This window comes from Dermacentor variabilis, chromosome 11 (assembly GCF_050947875.1).
Source record: "Dermacentor variabilis isolate Ectoservices chromosome 11, ASM5094787v1, whole genome shotgun sequence".
NCBI lineage: Eukaryota > Metazoa > Arthropoda > Arachnida > Ixodida > Ixodidae > Dermacentor > Dermacentor variabilis.
The window spans coordinates 17,942,338-17,963,533 of record NC_134578.1 but is presented as its reverse complement, the minus strand read 5'-3'; the positions used below and the strand labels follow the sequence as shown (position 1 = coordinate 17,963,533).

At 42.8% G+C, this 21,196-nt stretch overlaps 1 protein-coding gene across 7 annotated transcripts in view; it reads left to right on the top strand.

Moving 5' to 3' along the window:
- Positions 1-21,196, top strand: part of rdgA (retinal degeneration A) — a 442,041-nt gene that overhangs the window by 372,457 nt on the left and 48,388 nt on the right. For 5 of the 7 annotated variants that reach the window (XR_012824466.1, XR_012824467.1, XM_075674835.1 and 2 more), the window contains exons 2-8: positions 9,415-9,493; positions 15,899-15,982; positions 17,506-17,583; positions 18,275-18,331; positions 18,889-18,957; positions 19,048-19,080; positions 20,277-20,501. Coding sequence is in view for 5 of the 7 variants with exons in the window: in XM_075674835.1 (XP_075530950.1) it covers positions 9,415-9,493; positions 15,899-15,982; positions 17,506-17,583; positions 18,275-18,331; positions 18,889-18,957; positions 19,048-19,080; positions 20,277-20,501 (625 nt within the window). In the remaining 2 variants the exon portion in view is untranslated. Of the gene's footprint in view, positions 1-5,420; positions 5,800-6,222; positions 6,569-9,414; positions 9,494-15,898; positions 15,983-17,505; positions 17,584-18,274; positions 18,332-18,888; positions 18,958-19,047; positions 19,081-20,276; positions 20,502-21,196 lie in introns of those variants that run through there. The other 2 variants (XM_075674832.1, XM_075674834.1) reach the window with 2 other exon arrangements.

Below are 21,196 nucleotides of genomic sequence, written 5' to 3'. Positions count from 1 at the left end.
CTATGTACTGCCATAAATAACCACCTCCCAACGGATGCTCAGCGTATTCTTGAATAGTAAGCGATCGAGGTTGGTTCTTTATAATTTTTTTCGTCATCAATTAATAGCAAGCATTTCAGTGGCGCATTTCCAGGCATATGCGCGTCAGACTCTGTGTTTGGAGTGTTAGTTTAAAGAGTATGGAGGGCGCCTGACGATTTTTACCCTCAAGTTTCTGCGTTGTCGTTGCCCGTAGTGCTAATTGAATGTGCAGACGAAATTTGCATACTCATACCGGAGCCAGCCCAGGCGCGTTCCTCGTTCGCTTGCTTCGCCGCTTCGGACAAACACCGCCGATTTCACGAGCTGGCAAGTTACGCGTGCCCGTAAAACTTGTAGTGAGTAGCCTGTATACACTGGACACAGGCAGTGCGTCACCAGGGAAGCACACCCCAGAGAGGTTTTCTGAACTTGTCGTCGCAAGCCCTCTGGGTCGCCGTTTTATGTAAAGAGCCTTCAGGCAGTTTTAAAGCTTCGTTTACTTAATAGTGGAGTCTGGCATGCACCGCGCTAAGCTGAATCAGCAGACGGCGTAAATTAAGGGCGCGGACTGCATGAAGCCGTGTCGCTTGATTTTTTTCATCAAGCGGGCGTTGAATGGCGAATTTATGTGACGATAGCTAACACCGCCATCTCCGCAGTGATATATGCGTTGCGCTCCCACAGGCCCCAGCTCAATACGTGACCTATCATATTAGTTACAAGCATTCGTCGAAGCGTAAGCGTTTCACGAATTCACTTTCGCCCGCGAGTTAGGTGTACGACTGCTTCTTTTCTGTCCAGCCAGACGGGCAGGTTCTGTTAGCGGGTGCGCGCGGTTGTGCAGAATTCAGCTTTGCCCAGTCGACGACGCTAATTCAATGCTGTCTCTGCTGGTACGAGCCGCACGCGTGCATACGTGATTCGTTGTAATTAGCAAACGCCGCTCTCCCTGCGTCGGTGCTCGATGCCACTCAGATGAAAAAAAGAAATCAGTACTCGACCTAAGCCTTCTTTCTATTTTATTTTTTTCATGCCCACTGCATGACTGTGCCTTATGGCGACGCAGTGTTCGGTGACGTAGTATGTGCGATGCTTCGGAAGAAGCGAAAATCGTCGGCTTCTCGTGAATTCATTAGCGTGCCGAATGATCAACGGTATACAGAGGAGCGCGCCTTGAATACTTCATCAGAGTCTCTTCGCATGCAAATCCTGGCGCACACAACTTAGCTATTCCCATCTTTGCGCTGAAATAAGCCGCGACTCAGTTGCAAGGCTTGGGATATAGCGCAGCCGAATATCTTTGTTGAGTTAAAGACATGACAGGCAAAAAAAAAAGAAACAAAGTAATGATAAAAAATGTACGCAACAGGACGGCACATATAAGAACTGACGGAAGCCAGCACGCGTCAATGTAATTAACTCACTGACTGAAGAAAAATTCCGGTGGGAACCATCAGTAATGATTGTTAAACACACCGTTGCTTTGAAATCCACTGGAATTCTATTGAGCGGCACTTTATTGTAGACCACCTTAAGAAGGAAGCGAGGACAAATGTGCGTCGCATCCGAAAGGTGAATGGAGTTGATAGCAGGGACTCACGCTCTGACGCCAGAGGAACTGAGCTGGTGCCGCGCACATTACCGTCACCCGCGCTGGGAAGGAGTGACGTAATTACAAAGGAAGGAAAAAAAAAGACTAGGAGGTGGTGTGATGCGGTAATCCTGAAGCCTAGTCGTAAATAAACAGTGCAGGGATGACCGACAGTGATTGTCAATGTAAGCGAGTAGCCCGAACGAACGAACGACAGAGAGAGCTAGCGAAGAGAACGAACGTTCTTTTTTTCCTACCGAGTCCGACCACCGCGACCGGAAGTGTCAAACAAAGCTATACACTTTAAAACATGAAGGAAATACTCATGGGTAGTAGGCCCTCAACGCGTGATGTGCAAGCGGTAATTTCTAGCCGCCAAGCGCGCAGAGAGTGTACACACGAGAGGGGAGAGCGGGTGGCGAAGTTCGACCGCGTGAAGGGCGTCGCTAAAACCTACCGCGAACCAATGTCATGAAGGGTCTGGCAGTCATAGAGGGCCTACCTCCCGAGAGTCAACGCACATACTGCCTTGGAGATAACGATGGGGTGGCTTCAGAGGAGGTTTGTTAGGCTAGCTGCCTGTCGTCATATATTGCAACGGGGGTGTTCGCCTAGCAGCACTAGTTCTAGGTTGCAGCGGTAGGCTTTAACAGGTCGGTGCTGCATGGAAACGGGGAAGCAAGCACTCCTCATCGTCTTCTCATTCACTAGCACCATGCCCACTGGCCAGTGCCTTCAGCACAATATATATATATATATATATATATATATATATATATATATATATATATATATATATATATATATATATATATATATATATATATATGGACATACATATATATATATATATATATGTATGTCCTCCGTGTACACATTGACAGAAGGGAAGGCGGTGTGGATGTCTTTTCTGCGCCAATAACCTTAATAGTCTGCGGCAGGTTAACAATGGAGCTATAGTACCTGGTATGCATACGCGAGGCTGCGCTGACCAACGTGGTCATATGTTTCTCAGCTGCTGTGAAAACGCATTATATTCCGTGCTACTTGTAAAATAAGCGTACGAGGAACGAAAATACCGTTAGAAATCGGATCAGCGAGTACAAGTTCAGCGTCGAAGAAGCTCTTTCAGTGCATTTAGCCTTCCGCACTACTGAATTCGCTTGCGTGCAACATTTAAAGAAACTAGACAACGGTCGCTTGAGCAGAAATCATTATCATCGTGATTAACCTAAGCCCGAAATTTCAGAAGCTGAAGAATACTTTAAAGCTATAAGGCACCTGCATCGGCACCCCTTATCTCTTAAAGGCGAAGCGAAGTGTCCTCCAAATTATTATTATTATTATTATTATTATTATTATTATTATTATTATTATTTTGCGTTCAATGAACGTCTTCGAGATAAACCCTAGAAGAAGACCCATGAGTCTTAAGAGTGCCCTAAATAATTTGTCATACTCGATCTTTTACGAACCAGTTTCGGTTTCGTTTCTCATGAACGCAGATGTTCACGTTGGAGCAGAACATTGTGTCGTTTCGAATGTCGTTTTGTCTCCGATGCTGCTACATAAGACCACGCAACAAGTAATAAAAGCATTTCAGACGACCGAGTGAGTTATAGCAAGTGCTAAAACGTCGCAATGTTCTGTTCTCATGTGACCACCCACTGCGTCGTATGATACGTAGTCCCAGGAAATTAAACCGAAACTTATTCGTAGAAAAAGTATAATAACGGATTATTTACGGCGCTCTGATGCTCGCCACTGCGCCTTCTGAGGTTTCAAGGTGTCGGATATTCATTTAACGCGGAAAATTAACAAAAAATGGCAATGTTAACATTTCTTCTCGCGGCAACTTGGGAACCGGTACAGAAATTGTACAGCATCCGAAGAAATGTATACGCTCTTCATAAATTGCGAACTGATAGAGAGAGTGAGATTGTGAAGAGCAAGAAACGTTATTTTCTGCAGCCCTTTAGGGAGCACGACTGAGTGCCTTGGGGAAGGGGAGTAAACGAGAAGAAAGGGGATTTACCGATGGGCCCGACTTTTATCAGTCATATTATGAGAAGCCAACAAACACTCACACGCAGGACAACATAGGGGAAATTACTTGTGCTTAATAAATGAAAATAAGCGATAAATTAATGGAAATGAAAGTGGGTGAAGAAACAACTTGCCGAAAGTGGGGAACGAACCACAACCTTCGATTGGGGAACGGGAGGTGAGATATACAAAGGAAGAAGACAGGGAAGGTCGAGGCGTTCACAACGCCCTTGACTGTCAGCAGTAGCTGGGCGGCACAGTCACATATGCCTTTCCTACAAATAGCAGCACTAGTGCATCGTTTTTGTTTCCCGCGATCTTTCATCGCGGATAACTCATCCTGCTACCCGGTATCCGTCACGTGACATGTTGCTGACCAGTGGTGGCGAGTTTCTAGTTTACCTCGACCGTCGAACCTGTTTGGTGGTTCGCAGGAGAAGGTGGATCTGTTGCTTTTACCGACACCACAGGATGCTCCTGCTTGATTCGCTTCACACTTCTCAGCGTACGTTAGAATGTTTGTACAAACTGATATTTCACGCCTACACAGGCAGGCAGTGAATGTATAACGTGATTTTTTTTATTTACATAAATCTAAGTGAACATAAAGAGAATTACTGATGCACATTTCACGAGAAAGGGGAAAGGAGACAAATGGTAATCTGCTAAACAAAGCGGCCATAACCTGTTTCCGACTCCGGCGATAGGTGGTCGCCACATCCACAGTTCATATGGTGGCATACATCTCCTGTATTTAAAGTGCGGATTTTAAAGCCTATGCTCTTGCTCATTCAATGCGGCGGAAGTGATTTTGGGTGACAGAAACACGTCATAAATGTGTTTGCACACCACCCCTTGATATTGGTGCTTGCGGCCAGCAAAACCATAGCCTTCGAGACTAGATTCTGGTACTCGGAAGGAATCCTTGCTTTGGTGTTGATTTGGACTTAACATATAGATTTCTACATTTAGTCATTTTCTCTGTACAATAAAAATTATTCAGTTTTAGGATGCGATAGGTTGTGCTTAAAACAAAGCAGCCGTGACTTATTCTTGGCATCTTTAATCGCTTCTGGCGATTGCAGAATGTGCACAAAAAGAATTTTAAATATTCATTTTTTTATTATTATGAGGAACATGGAGAAGCGATCCTGCAAAAGCTCCCTTGGAGTAGTGGAAGTGGATCTTCAAGGCTACGCTTTTGTGTAGTGAAGTGGCTAGAAGTTATAGCAGTACACAAAAGTATGATCTTTGATATGGGCTTTTCTTATAAGTGGTGTCCAAATCAACGGGGAATGACGGTTCTCTATCTGGGTAACAAAACCTAATTTCGAAGGCTATACTTTCACTATCTGCATGTAACAGATGAAAATTTCTAACCGAAAACAGATAGGTGGTGTCCAAATCCACACCTCAGCAATGGCACTTTTAGACATACAAATCTTGAAGGCCATGTTATTACTGGCACCATGCGGCGGAAGTCATTGCAAGAGTTCTAAACAAACCATTAGCAACAGGACTTATCTCACAAATGGCGCTCTCGCAGTAAAGAGAGTTAAGCTCAAAGGAGATATTTTTCTGTACTGCCAGCACGGAAAGAAATTGTAAGAGCCAAAAACTAGTAATCGATCCCAAACTTTAGATGTTAAAATTGTCGAATTAAATCCACGTCCCCACAACGACTCTCGAAGGCTATGCTTTTACAGGCTGCATTTTCAAGAGCGCGCGCTAAGCTTAGCGAGAAGCAAGTAGCAGCCTAAGCAACAATGGAAGCGCCGCGCAAGAAACGATCCGCGAGCAAGTTTAGAGGCAACGACAACAAAAACAAGACCGCGTACCGTAAACATGGGCTTCCCCGCTTGTAAGCATGGTGCGCGTCGGCGTCACATAGACATATCAAACGCTTCAGTTCACGTTGCCGGGTGACGTTGTCATGCCATGAACTGTCAGGCAAAGATTGACCGAAGGTGCTGCTGCCGAGTAAACCGAAGTCCGCCGCCAATAACGACCGGCGAATCGGCCGCTGCGCTGCGTGCCTTTCGACGTTGGCGCTCGCGCTGTCTCGTCGCAGAAACTGGAATGAATGACCAGCCGTGCGGAAAACCACGTTTAAACCGATCGTCGCACGTCATCGACAGCGTGTGAGTGCGTGTTTGTGTGTCGTCCGTGAAAGCGGGCACAGGTGGCATTCGCGTTTCAAGCATCGCCATATTCCAAGCACTGCGCGCTGTCCAAATGGCTCGGAACTTGCGTGCCGGTTCTTTCTCGATGTTTGACCTTCAAGTGGGAATCCGTTGCCAAGGCGCCCTCTTCGTCGTCGTCTTTAATAGCTTCGCTTACGAAAGTGTGCTTGAATGAAGCGTCCTTCGCCGCCGATGACAGAAAGTTGGGCGCGTGCAATTAGCGCGTGTTGGTGTCGTTGTGCAATCGCAAACGTGTTGTGCGAAAGAGGCCGCGGACCGTACGTAGTACGTAACACGCATACGCGGCATTCGCCCCGACAGCGCTCGTCGCAGTACGCCGGTGCTCGCATCCTGTGTAAAGTGGTCGTTTGACGCGTTCTTTTGTGTGCACGTCTGCGGTTGACAGTCCGGAATGGATCAGCAAACGGATATAGCCTTTCGTAATGATAGCGATGACGCGCTTTGGGGCGCCTTGTGCGCAAGGACTGCCGACGCCAGCAATTTGAGGCTATTATAGCGCCGATTTCGGTGTCGCCGCTTTCTGAAGTGCAAAGAGTCTGTGTGTGTGTGTGTGTGTTTTTTTTTTTTTTTCGTTTGCTCCGTGCCGCCCGTGTGTGATATGACAGCGTTTCGGTCAAATGTGGGGGCAAGTTCATCGTTTGGGAGTAGCCTCCGCTGCGCCAGTTGCTGCACTGAAGAGCAAGTGCCTTTTGAGAAAGGGAAAAGAGTAAGACTTACCCCTTCGATTTCATTTCCAAATTGTTTAGAGCGCAGCACGGATTTATCTGTGTATTCCTCTCTCGTCTCAATAAAAAAGAAAAAAATTAAAAATATGGGTGCTCGTAACTGCCCACGTTGCAGCGTGTTTTGATGTTGCGGTGATTCTTTTCACAAGGTGAAGCTGACACAGTGCTGGTAATCTTCACGCCAAGTCGCAGATTGTAAGCAACATTATAGAATTTATTAATGGGTTGCTGAGATTTTAACTACCTGATAGTGTTGAGAGAGCTTGGTGCTAATAACCTAGGCCCGTATTCACAAAATTTTCTTATGCTAAAGGTGTTCGTGCCAGCCAGTAGTGATGTAGGACATATTGTTAGTGAAGGCAACCAGCCAATGAAAAACAGAACTTACGAACGAAAAGCTTTGTGGATTCAGCCCCTAGTGAATGTAATCTGAAATGTGCATGCATTATCACAACTTTTGTTTGCTTGGCATCATTTTGTCGGATGAGGTTTTGAGAAATATACATAGTTGTGATGGTTTTCTATATTTAGGGGTATTGTCATAGTACAAGACGTGCAGCATGTTAGAGTGCTTTAACTTGTCCATGAACGAATTAGCATTTATAGAATAACAGGTTACCAACGTTTGCAGCAACCAGCAATGCGATGTCTTGTGGCACAGACCTTTACCACAAAGCTAATACTGCATAGAAAGCCAATACTGCAATGGCTGGCCGTATTTGACCTAACTGCTTATATAAAGCACTGGTAGTTGAGTAATTGTAATGCCCAGTCCCTTTATGGTTTTCCTTCAAAAAGAACACTCGTACAATGCGAACATTTTTTCAAGGCATTACAGCTGGACAAAGTGTCACAAGATGTCACTACCAGCTTTGCTTCCGGTTCAGTAAACAGTAATAAGTTTATGGACCTCATCAAAAAGGCGTGTTTGCTATCTGATGGGGGCTTGCTACGCAATTCACGACGGGCATTTGCAAAATTGCCACATTGTTTGATGTCCTAGGTTCTGCTATTCTCAACCTGCACTGCATGACAGTGGGAGTAAGGCCTAGTGAACAGAACCAAAAGTGCTCTAACGTAGCAATTTTTCAGCTGTTTGCGCCTTGAAAATGCCGCTCAGTGCTTATTCACCAAGCATGCACAGCTCAGAAAAGCACTGGTACGTTGTAAAGGCTTGGTTATGCAGAGGCATCGAACGCCTATGATTACATCGAGGTCAATACTGTGTGCAACTTGGGGTGGTCACCACGTGTGGACACCGTGGATTATCTCGCACACTCTGCGACTTTTGTGGTGCGTGGCAGAGCATTCTGTTGTGGTACACGTTTTCCCTTCTTTTAGTTTGCAACAGCCTTTGAAGTCAACAAATAGCCGACTTCGGCAGCATTTTTGCATCGGTATGGTTGTTACATGCAAACTCTGCATTGCAAATTGCTGCAACGCTGCTTGGCAGATTTATGTGCAACACAGCACAACAGCCTGAGTAACACGAAAAACAGTGCCAATGGAGGGGCCCAATGTGACACCACCGTTACCGGACCTGTGTGGTAGGCTTACGGTAACCTCACAGCCACAGAACAATAAACAGATTTAGTCTGGAGTTTCTTACAGTTTGCTCTGCCCACATTTCATGCCCACTGCAGATTTGGCATTTCTGTTGGGGTGCATGATACGAGTGGTATACGAGATGCAAGTGGCATGCATTTGGCTTGACTGCAAACCAGTGCAGACACAAAGTGCATGCATCGCCACCTGTTGCTCAATCAGCTCTGCAGTGGAACGAGGGCATTGTTCTGCCTTCTACTGTTGTCATGAGTGTAGCGAACATATGCACCAGCATTCATACTGAGCAGTTGTATGCAAATATATAGGATTCACCAGCCTGAGTGGAGCAGACTCCAAACACTTAAGATTCCCTAATGGTCGCACCTCCCTGGCAGGCTGCCCCTGTGCAACTATCGTATGCGTAATTCTCGAGAAAAAAAGAGTGCCTCCACTTTTCTTGGCATTCACTTAAGACTCTCTGTTGGCCAAAGTGCTCAGATATATCTGAGTGAACGGGTCTATTTCAGTGGCACATCTTGCATAAAATGAGCCTGAAATGAGCCCCAAATCTTACCTGAGCAGTCTGTGCATTGTTTAAACTCAGATCTTGGGAACTGGCTGAAATTTTCCCAAAGACTGAGGAGTAAAGGTGCCAGGAACTTCTTATCATCATTGGTTACAATACAACTTGTGCTAGGCAATAATGCTGATAGCTTTTTAATTTTAACTTGCTTCCAACATGTTGTGCATCTAATTGAGTGCACTGGCTCTGGCTACCTGGAAATTTGACCACTTGGGAAAATTTTGCAAATGCACGCAAATGCAGTGGTTTATGTGAAATTGCCTTTTTTTCCATTTTGACAAAAAATGAATGTCACTGCCACCTCTAACTTCAAGGAGCAACTGAGGTACTTCACCAATAAATTGATGGAAATGACCTCATATCCATTTATAGTGAGTGGAACTGATCGCTCTGGTAGGGTACAGATGAATGCCGGTCTTTCCGATAGTGTCTACTTCTCTGCGCAACGACGGTCTGTGTCAACATTTCATCGCAACAAACATTGATAAGCTTATCCGAGGAAGCCCCCCTTTGCTATCTCTCGAGATGGCCTAGGCGACATGAAGCGATCGATTTCTGCCGATGTGTTCAACTCTCAAGGGGAGTTGTCGCAATTGGAAAGAGGGTGCAACCGTCTGCATGGGGGACGATTTATGACAGCATAGCGCGGCAGCTTGCAATGCAACCGGGCCTCACTTGGCTGTTTTTCTCTCATTACAGAAAAGCGATCCAGGGAGAAGTTAAGCTCCCCGCCGAGAATGGAGATACGAGGCAGTACCGCGCCACGCCTGACTGGGGGGTGAGTGACCCTTTGAGTATCAAAGCTCACGCAAGTTGACGACATGGAAGTGGCCTGCTTCTCGTTGTGGGAACAAATGCTGTTTGTTGCCTAAAGTGTTTTCTTTTTTTTATTTCCAGCTAATCACTTCAGTGAAGCCTTGGACATTCTTGCAAATGTATTTATTTATAATACCCTTGCATACTGTACATTATAGAGGATAGGGGCTAAATCATATTAACAGAATACAACATAAAAGAAAACAAGAGTACAAAGTTGAAAGGCTATGATGAAACAAGCAGCTTTAAGTTTTTGAGTATAAGTTTGCTACAAACATGGGCAATCTGCAAAATGAGCAATTGTGTTAGGCAGTACTTATACAGATACAGTAAAGCAAAGTAACAACACTAGTTCTAGACGATGAGCAAAACGTGAACAAGGTGAATGCAGGAGCCAATGTTTCGACAAGTGGACTTGTCAGACAAGTCCACTTGTCGAAACGTTGGCTCCTGCATTCACCTTGTTCACGTTTTGCTCTTCGTCTTGAATTTCCATCTCCCGCATTCCCCGTATTTTCCCTGGAACACTAGTTCTAGTTAGCCAAACTGCTTTTAAAGAGGATCAAATCGGGAGTACTTGCTAATGATACAAGAAGGTTATTTGGTTTGTCGGAAGATTTGGGTAGAAGTAATGGTGAGTGCATGACAGTGTTACAGCAAACTGCACCAACTTTATGGCGATTATATTAATGAGCAGATGTAAATGGTGAAAGATGGATGAACAGTGTGCAGGGGGCTGTGCTCGTAGGGCTATGCCACTCGTAAATGACACATTTAACCTTCCGAATGAACTATCTTGAGCACAATTTTTATGCTTTGTACAATAATTTATTGGAATAATCTGATGATGCTGTGCTGTGGCTCATGGTACATGCTCATTGTTAAAAAGCCACCACACTTGGTATCACTTTGTATTGATGTAAAATTTGTGCCCGTTTTATTTTTGGGTTTTCTTTTAAAGCTCCTTTATGTGTCCATCTGCTATGATTTTGTATCCATAAATAAATGAAAGCAGTGAATTTTGAAGGCAAGTTTACTAAATTTCTCAATGACAGAGATGACAAATACACTCTTAAAGAAACTTGCACCCTTTGGCGCTTATCTTGTCCCAAGACAATAATCGTCATCTGCGTTGCGAGCATTTTCTTTCTGATAACGCACAAGCCGTTCGTGACTTGGCAGTACTGGGCTCGCAGCGTTGAAGTGACGGAAAGAAAGGGGGGAAAAAAACATTAAGCAACCAAACTAAGTGTTGCTGCCTATAGCTTGAAATTTAGCATAGTGAATAGATTCTTGTTTTGCTCATCATGTTGAATTTTCATCTTCCGCCTTTCTCCGGTTTTCCCTACTTTGTCCATGAGATAAGGAGTTATTAAAAAACGGTACTGCCATGTTTATGTGTGCATTTCTGTAAAAAAGTGCATCTTGGCGCAATATATACTTCTTGAACTGTTTAATTTCTATTTCTTGTTTTCTGTTTTGGGTGAGGAAATTGGCACTGTGGATTAAAGAGCAAACAGGAGCAGCTAGTTTTCTAACAGAGATAGGAGGGCAGGTCATGTGATGTGTAGGGCAGATAACGGGGGGCCTATTAGAGTTACAGAATGGGTGCTAAGGGAACGGAAGCGGCTAGTCAAGGACAGCCAAGAACTAGGTCAGACAGACAGACAAAGAACTTTAATGACAAGGTCCTGAGAACTAGGTGGTTTGAGAAAATTAGGGAAAGTGCAGGCATGTGATAGGATCAGCTGATGCAACACAGTGGTAATGGGAGATCACTGAGAGGGGCCTTTGTCCTGCAGGGGACAAAAATTAGGTTCATGTTGATGATGACCAAGATGATTCTTGCAGATGTAAGTGTTCCTGCTAGAAACACATGATTGAGTTTTCACTAGCAGGTATTAGCAGAGGAATGTACAGCCCTGTACTTTCAGTGTGGGTTAAGGGTGTTATAGTTTAAAATTTAGAGGTTTTATATGCCAAAACCAGGATATGATTATGAGGCAGACCATAGTGGGGGACTCCAGAAATTTAACACACCTGGCGACAGTTAAAGGGGCCCCAAAACACTGTTAGAACTTCGTAGGAAAACGTTGCCGATCTGTTAACGAGGCTCCTGTGAACATCTGAGACAAACATTATTGCACTCTGTGCAGCAGGGAATGTATGCTATTCGGTCAAAAGCAGTAAAACATCTCTTGCTTTCCCTTCCCTAATGTCGTCATGCAGTGTCATCATAAGCAGCTGGACCTACAAGGGGCAGATTTCGTGATCGTCAAAACATTCTCAGTAATGCAGTTATTGCTTATTTGAGTTAAATAAACAAAATTATCGACATCTCTGCAATCTCAGAAATAGAGGAAAACCATTTCATCTTTGCATTGCTGGTGTAAACACGACAGTTGCACATTGCTGTGTCCCCTGCGCATGTCCTCCGATATAAAAACCATAACGTAGACACCGTGGCTGCCACGGGATGCTGCCACGAGTCGTCTCACATGAGTCGCATGAGTCTCGCATGAGTCTCATGAGTCGCACGAGCCTCGCATGAGTCTCGCACGAGTCGACTCTCACGAGTCGTCTCGCAGGGCCAGCAGGGCATTGCTCCCTTGCACCTCCTTGCCATCTCCATTCTAGTGGAAATGAAAGGAGAGAGAGATCCGCTGATCAGTATGGTAACTATGTCTAACTTCACTGTAACTTCGAGGATTAAAAAAAATCTTTGGGGTAGGAGATTCGTGATGGTACATAATTTAATAGCGATGTCATTCTACGATTAGTTAAAAGAAGGTTTCAGCGCCCCTGAAATTCGTTTCTAATAAGAAATTTTGAGCAGTAATCGCTTCTCTGCAGGCCAATGCAGGTAAAGGTATGCATTGTTCTTGGCCAACACAAAGAACTGATTGTGAAAAACACGCAGACCCAAGGGCTAAAAATAAACAATGGGTCTGCTCGTCTGACGTAAAGGGTTTGTATTGTTCTCCCCCACATGAAGAGCTATTGTAGTCCATCAATCTAAGTACTGTAGATCTGTATCAACAAACATAACACACTACCATTTCAGATTGAGTGTGAGCTGTGTGTTCAGGGGTTAAAAAAAAGACAATTCTGTATGGTTTGTGCTTTTCTTTCGTTCTGTGGTGTGAGCAGTACCTCGAGTGCCCTTTGCTTGTTTTTATTGCTGTTATGTGGAGTTTTAATGATAATTGATTAGGAGCGTGCAAATATTCAGAAGTTCAAGTATGAATTGAATAAGCTTTGCTACTTTATTCCTATTTGATTCGGGAATTCACTATTTGAAATTGCTGAATGTTAATTTCTGTTCGAATACTATAAGGGATAGTTGCACTCATTGGAGTCTCGAAGGAGAAATACTGATGCAAGGGAGGACTGTTCCGAATGGTTTTACTGCAAGAGAGTAACAGTCGTCGTGAATGGATGCTGGTTCCTGAGCGAAAACATGGTGCAGATAGTACCTATTCAATAAATTCCGGTCATGTAACCTGAGTGGCCCACCTTTAGGCAATCTATATGCAAACTTGTTGTCTCGATTTAGGCAAAACAAATTTTTATTTTTCTGGTCTCATTATGTTTGCATCCCTCTAAAATTATGGGTGGTACTGTAGTGTCGCACTTTTTTTGAAACGAATATACAACACTCTAAATCTGTCTGGTGACGTGCTATTCCCTTGTTTTAAACATCACTCGCCATCGTGGCTTAGCAGCTATGGTGTTGCGCTGCTATGCACGAGGTCACGGGACTAAATGCTGGCCGCGGCAGTTTGCATTTCGATGGGAGAGAAATGCAAAAATGCCTGTGTCCCATGCATAGGGGGTATGTTAAAGATCCCTTGGTGGTCAGAATTGATCTGGAGTCCCCTGCTATGGCCTGCCTCGTAATCAAATTGTGGTTTTAGCACGTAAAACCCCAGAGTTCAATTCAATTACTGTCGTTGTGATGGTGCGTCATAAAATTGAAAGCAGCTGTTGCTCATTTGCAATCTTCTCAACTCGCGAGTGGCATTACATGCATGTATATAAAATAATGCAAATAAGCCTCCTGCTTTTTACCAAATGTATTTCAACTTTAAATTTCTCTTTGTTTATAAATGTGGAAATATTTGATATTCAAAGCTAGTTTTTCATGAATATTCGGTTTGGTTAAGAAATGTCTCTATTGAAACCTATTATTCATTTGTTCCGAAAAATAAATTGGCTGCCAGTTGTTTGATGACGTAAAGAATGGGCTGTTTACTCCGTGAACATATTTCGTGACATTGTCCTGCTAGGTCACTGTTAACGCTTTCTTTGTTTTTGTACTTGCACTGCCATAAGGCATCATTAGCGGGTGCAGAGAGGTTATGCAAAGATGACAAAAAAAGTACATTTACAGACAGCAAATTGTCGATAGAGTATTACACCATGCATAAGAAGTAAAAGTTTACTGGCAAAAGAAACACAACGCAAGCTGTAATCTCGAAACAGTTGTCAGTACAAACACAGGATACAACCAAATGCACATTCAAGCATGCATAAATGCCACATGGCCCACAGATGAGCAAAGAGCTGCATGAACATTTTCACATGGTGTTTTCACTGATAAGCTTTCATATCATGGCAGTAGTTATTGTTTATTGTTACTTCTCCTGCTTTTATTTCTTTTGCAGAATGTAGATTCGTGGTGAAAAAGCTAGACAAGGAAAAAATGGAAACATGTTCTCTAAGTCAAGGGGGGAATGTATTTGTGTGATGTGAAAAACAGATCTATTAGGAGGGGGTATGAAAAAACAGAGCGAGCGCTAGTATTTACGAGTGATTAGCATTCGCTTTGTTCTTTCTTACTTCCTTTCACGACTTTGTTTCCACATCATGCTAATATGTACCCCTTAAACTTGAACCGTCTCACCCAGCAACATATTCTACTTTCCTCTAGTCCTTGTCTATCCTTGTCTAGTTTTTGCTCTGTGAAATTGGATCATTAATCACAAGCTAGCCCAGTTGCATGCCTTGCTGTAGGTTTTCTTTTTTTTTGCGAGGTGTACATTGCTGTATTTGGCAGTGCTTCTGAGCTGGAATCTTCTTTAGTTGCATTTCCGGCAGTTTTCTTTTTATTTTTTTTTTTTGCTTCGTCCACTTTGGATGCCAATTCACAACTGGATGCTAATTGAAGCTGCACAGTAGACCTTGTTGGTAGATTTTTTAGGGGATCATTGCGAAAGAATGCATGATCCTGGAAAACGTAATATTTGGTATTTCATGTGGCTGCACTACAAATGGGGCAAGGAATTACTATGACATAAAACTTCGTGTTGAATTGAATGGAGAACCAACAAACTTCTGAAGACGTAGTACTTTGATAAAGCTCGCTGTTGATGCCTGGTGGTAATATTGAGCTATAATAGCTTTCTTTTCTTTTTCCTTTTTTGATGGGGGTGGGGAGAGTGACTGTAGCTCTAAATCACAACGCCAAGTGTAGCTTGTGATTCCCATCTGGTGGTGGGTCAAATGTTCGGCAATAACAACCTCTAACAGTAACAGACAGGAAGCTTATACATATATCCCTATGGGAGCTAAATGGAAGTGGTGTTTTCAGCGCATAAGAACCAAGAAGTAACAAAAGAGAATGCATCAACGAATCTCTACTGCATGTATAAAAGCAATAGGAAGTACAGTTTCTGTATAGACCAGAGATTTAAGTTTGATTGCTCTGTTGGTCACTTCAAACATCAGCGAAGAAAGCTTGTGGGCAAGTGCGTTTGTTGTGAGCTGCTCCTTATTATTACTTATTTAATGATTTTCCACATTACATTGTTCTTGCATTGACAGGATCGGCAGTGAAAACACTGTAATGTCAGTGAACTTCCATCACCACAGGGACAGGTAACATAGCACATTATGCAATGAGAAAAGTATCAATGCTGCAGTCTTGCAGAATGTGTTGCAGGTTTCTGACTGCATGATCGTGAAGTTTTTTTCGTGTATGAACCCATCAAGAATGCGCACCCATAGCTGACTAGCGGACACAATACAGTTTCTTTTTGTAGCTATCTTGGGTGGCAAATGTATGAGACCATAAGTTTCCTGAGGTCGCAAACACACTTCTGCCACAGCGCATAGAAAAGAGTCTATGGGTGTACAGTTCGGCAAGGAGCAGACACAAAGAAAGCAGCCTTAAAGTGAACACGTGAGCTATAGTTGGTGACTTGTCATGGCGAAGAAGCACCAGTGCAAAGGCAGCGCCGTTTCCTGCATCTTTTTGCTGTTGTACACTCTCCGCTGTTACTTTGCCTAGCTGTCACTGTCACTGCTTCATGCTTTTGGAAATGGGTGTTCTGTGACCGCTTGTTCTTTCTGTTCCCCCACGCAGGAAAGTGCTATCAATGGGGACCACTTATGGACAGCCACTAGTGCCTCTGGGGATCTCTGTTACGTGGGAGAGAGTGAATGCTCAGTAAGTACGGTCTCCTTGAACTGTTTGCTTCCCTCGCCGATTTGATATGCACATGGTTTTCTAAGCAGTGTCTTTACTGTAGGCAGTCTGATTCTGTGCTGCATTTTCAGTGCAATGTATGACTTGTTTCAGTGCCATTTTGAAATTCGGCAATCTTCTGTTTTAATTTGGTAGCATTGATTTGGGTAGAGTTTAGGAACTCTAATTACTTGAACATCAAAGCTTAGTGCATTAGTTCTCTAAACCAACCTTGGCGGCCAGCTGTAAAAGATAAAATAAATACGAAAAATATGCCCATTTACAAGGCAGATCAACATGAAAGAAAACATGTCATTTCACTTCAGTGCTATTATTCATGCTTATCTTTGGGCCAGCATTATATGGCAATACTAGGCAGGTGTCAATGAGAGGTTATTGAACTCATGAACTTATATTTAGATCGAACTTATAGACACCTGGGATGAATATAATATAAAGGAAGGCCTGTGGACGAGTCAAGTTTCTGTAGAACCAAAATGTTTGTTGTAGTTGCGCTTCTAAGAGTAAGCTATGAATTGACCTTCCACACCGCACACCGAAGCTGTAAGGAGGTCCACTTTGTTTACATTATGTGCGGTTTGTTTGTCCTGAGGTGTGGGCTCGAATTCCCAGTTATTGTTGAAGGGCAACTTTGTGCAAAGCAGGCTACCAAACCGAACCCAAAACCTGAACCGAAAACCGCACCTGAGCGGGAATTTTGGCCAGAGCTGAACCCGAACCGGTGTTGTTTGAATGTTCCTGAATTGAAAAAAAAAAAAAGAACTAATGCTAGAGGTTTACAATTCGGCGCAAAACGGTTCAAGCATATGAAGTGGCAACAGGGTGCTCAACAGGTTCACAATCGTTAGAAAATTTTGCCACCCAACCTAACCTAATCTAACCAGTTGCTTTGCATGGGAGTTCGAGAACAATGGATCTGCCACTGACTGCAGCCATTTTAGCAAAGGTGTTCGATTTTCTGAACACAGTCATGCCAATTGTGTTCCTTGGCTGAAATGCTGTTTTAGAGGCTTTGGCTAATTACTGTGCCTGTTGAATCACCAATTTTGTGGTTAGGTCAGGTGACTTAAACACTAGCTAGAGAAGGCTAAACTCATCACTGTAAGATAAACCATAAAACACGCACACCAGGGTGTGTTTTATAGGTTAACGGAAGCCTTGTTCACCATACGGATGTTTCGGCTTCCGTATGGTGAACAAGGCTTCTGTGAGAAAGCCAAAATGTCCTAAAAGATTTTAGCCTATTCTTTTTGATCAGTGTTCTCACTATTTCTTTTCTTCGACTTGCTTCCGTGTGACCATACAAGATGTCGTCAAACCATCAGTTTGATTAAGCTATCGCTATGCATTATTTTGCTTGGGTCGGGTTTGGCGCAGCGAGTATTGCCTGCATTCCACATTTACTGCAGCTTTCAACAGTTTCTCTTATGTGATGTTAATAAAGATTGTGTCCTTTCTCATTTTTTTTCTTTCTCTCTATTTAGAAACATGGACCCCGGATGAAATGCCCAGCTTGTAAAATAACTGTTCATGCCGGATGCATTAGCATTTTAAGTGATAAAGTAAGTTCCAACAGACCTTGAGTTTTCTTTTGTGTAGGCTGTCCTTAAAGCCAAACATCAAGGCACCTTAGAAATCTGTTTGTCTTATCAGAAATTCATCATAACAGAAGTGTGCTGCATATATAGAAGATTAGACAAAGATCCTAATGTCTTATAATTAAATTCAGGTGAACAGAGTTTTGAAGACAGCCTCTAAGATTAATTATACAAAGGTATGTGTAATGTTATGTATTTATCTTAAGTGTTTTAAAAAGTAAAAGAAGTTTCAGCAAGTCATAATGCGAAGGTTTCTTGAGAAATTATCATAAATAAGAAAATATCATATTCAATAAAGGCATTGTAATTTAATTTTGATTATATTGCTGAAAATTAATGGCAAAACGGTGCTTTCGATGTATGGCGAATGCTTTTGTTAGGGGATTGACTTGCTGTATCGTGACTTGGAAGCTTGGTACTAGCAGATTGTAATAACTCATTGCTTACTATCAAAAACAGCTTATTCTCTTGCTTGGAGGTCTTCAATTTTTATGACAGGCAATATAGTGTCATTTAGTATTAGTGAATTGCTGTATGATGCTGTACCAGCATCACAGCTGTTTTCATAACTGCCAACCAGAATTGTGTGTTTTTGTATCAAACAATAAAACATAATGCTAACACTGGCATTGGTGCACTTTTTCTTTTTTTTCAGATGAAGTTTCAATGTAAGCCAACATTCAGAGATGTCGGCATCAGACAATACCGAGAGGTATGCGTTGCTTAGTTTAGTGAACATATCTCATATGTATCTAGTCTTATCTCAGCAAGGCAGCCTGTTCAGCTAAGTAAATGTTTGTGAGGAGGTCTGTGTAACGGAATTTAATGATTGGCCCAAACCTATGAGGTAATGGTGCAGTTATAACATTGCATATAGCAAATCAGATATTCGGAAACCTGCGAGTTATAGGAAATTCCAGGAAAAGGCAAATTTTTCATCTACCCGGCTGTTGCACGATGCTATAGAGAAAACTCACTTGGAGTTTCTCAGAAAGAAAGCTTTGCAGTTGAAGAAAAATTTGCCCAAGTCTGGGGATCAAACCTAGGACTGAAATCCTTTCCAAGGCAGTCGCTTTATCATTTGAGCTAACCAGGAGGCTAGCCCATGGCAGCGTGAAGCCAAGTTAGTGGACCAACTCGAATTGCGGAAACAGTGAATGTGTGCATGCTTATGGTTGTGGCCCCGTTTTCTCAAAAGCTGTTAAACCGTTTGAGCAGTAGCTCAATTTCTTTTTTTTTAGTAGCTTTACTTCGAAATTTTGGTTGCAGCAAACTGTGATTCAGCACCACTGGGTACATAGGCGCTATGAGAAAGGCAAGTGCCAACAGTGTAGCAAGGTGAGTTTGAAATTCCTCAGCAGACCTTGTGTTTTTCTCTGAAAGAGTTTAACCTTGTCTTACCTGAGCCTCTCTTCTGCCTTCTTTCAGTCCTTTCAATCAAAACTCTCATTTGGTAGCAAGGTAAGCACAAATGCTGTTTGTTTAGTAGCATTAGTAGCCAGATTTAATTGTTATTAATAATAATGTGGCATGGGAGCATTGTAGCAAGTGGTTTACTTTACCATAGAACACATACAAAGCTCGGAAGTGCATCAGCTGCTCGTTGTTATATCAGATATATTGGCAAAAACGGTATTGTTATAAGCGAGGGCAGCTGTATGGAGCTAACAAGAATGCAGTCGTAACAACTTTCCCAGAAGATCATATTTTTGAAAGTCAGTAATGTAGCTTTGTCCCAGTCTTCTTATTCTGAAGTTCACTTGTTTCATTTGAAGGCTGGGAGGAAAAGGTTACCAATTAATTGAAGCAGTGTAATCTTGAGTTTGCCCATCTCTGTGGTTATGTCCAGGAGTAGTTAGGAAACATTTTTTCGACACCAATTTTTGTCCCTGTTTACTCTCATGATTATCTCCATGATTGACAATAGCTAACCACATCTTTGGGCTTCCTTATGTTTGTGACTGTCTGACTTAACGCCCTTTTTCATGCTTATGTTTGTACTTATCTCTGTCACTATTTACTTTCATGACTGCATTTGTTTCATGACTGTTTTTAACTGCATGTGTTTATGGCTGTGTGTGATATTGCTTATCATCATGTATGCCTGTTATCTGGCACTGCTTATCTGTTACTTACTCATCGTCTAATGTCGGTTATCCATCTCATACCTGTCTGTTCCTTTTATTTATTTGTAACTATGCTAATTTGTCACCTTTCTGCTATCAGTGCTTACATTGATGATCTCTGTAATTGATTATATTTAATGTTCCGTTTTTAATATTTGTAATTAGGGCTTATCATTGTGCCTGTCTCCGTGATCTCAGTAAAACAGCTAATATGATGCCAGTGCTTGCTATGTTTATTATCATTTCCATCAGTTGTCTCTGTGCCTCAATGTCTGGGAGTGCTTACCTTCACACTTGCCTCTGTTTGCATGCTAGAGTCTACATTTAATTCAGTGCCTGCCTTTCGATAGGGCCACTTATCTGTCATTTACCTTTGCAACAAGACTAGTCTCAGTTTAATTTTGTGCTACTGCTCACTTTATTATCAGTGTGCTTGAGTGTCTCTGTGTTTCAGTTTCTGGGATGGCTTGTCTTCACATCTGCCTCCGTCAGTTCACTAACCTCTGCACGTATCTCTGCGATTATGCGCAGGAGATAGTGGCCATCAGTTGCACGTGGTGCAAGACAGCCTACCACAACAAGGAGTCTTGTTTCAGTATGCAAAGGATTGGGGAGCAGTGCAACCTGGGTACACACATGGACATCATCGTACCGCCCTCGTGGATCGTCAAGCTGCCCAGGAAGGGTTCCTTCAAGTCATCTATCAGGAGGTCACCAAAGAAGCGGGCTTCTACGAAGAAGAAGTCCCGTAAAGAGGTGGGCATCCACTGCTGCCTCATTCCAGAAAAGGCATTAATTCAAGGCTATGCCTGTAGCTCACAGCGTGACTGCTGATAAGCTTACCAAAGCCTCTCTGATAGTGCAATCGATGTTACTAACCTCCACAGCGTGGAAACCAGACAAGGACAAGAAAGGTGACAGTGACAGGTTCCGACTTTCAACGGAATTTTGTTCTCGAAAGCCACCGAGGGTAAAGCACACGCACACAGTTACGTAATCAGCAAGGCATTAGCATTGTGAAATTTTTTGGCAAAATCTATAGATCTTTGAATTAAAACTTATATTATCTCAGTGTGAAAGTTAAGCGCAGATAAGTGTTTACTTAAATATCAATGCATTTCGCCACAGAATTTAAGTACTTCGGGTATTTCTCGAAACCGGTGTTAAGCACAAGATTGTAGCCAAATGGCTATGAGCTCATTGCTGATTGACTTCAATTCTGCAATTGGGACATGTGCCCTATTTGAATATTTAACAAGTTAATTAATGAACCTTGATTAATTACTTAACATTACTCTGCGATTTGTCATGCAACTAATGGCCACCTTTTCAAGCAGTCGAACTGATGGGACAGATTTGCGCTATGACAGAAAATATTTAGTAAACTTGCTTCCATTAACAAAATATATATGTATATCCCGTTTGTTACTATAGCAGCAATAAAGACATTT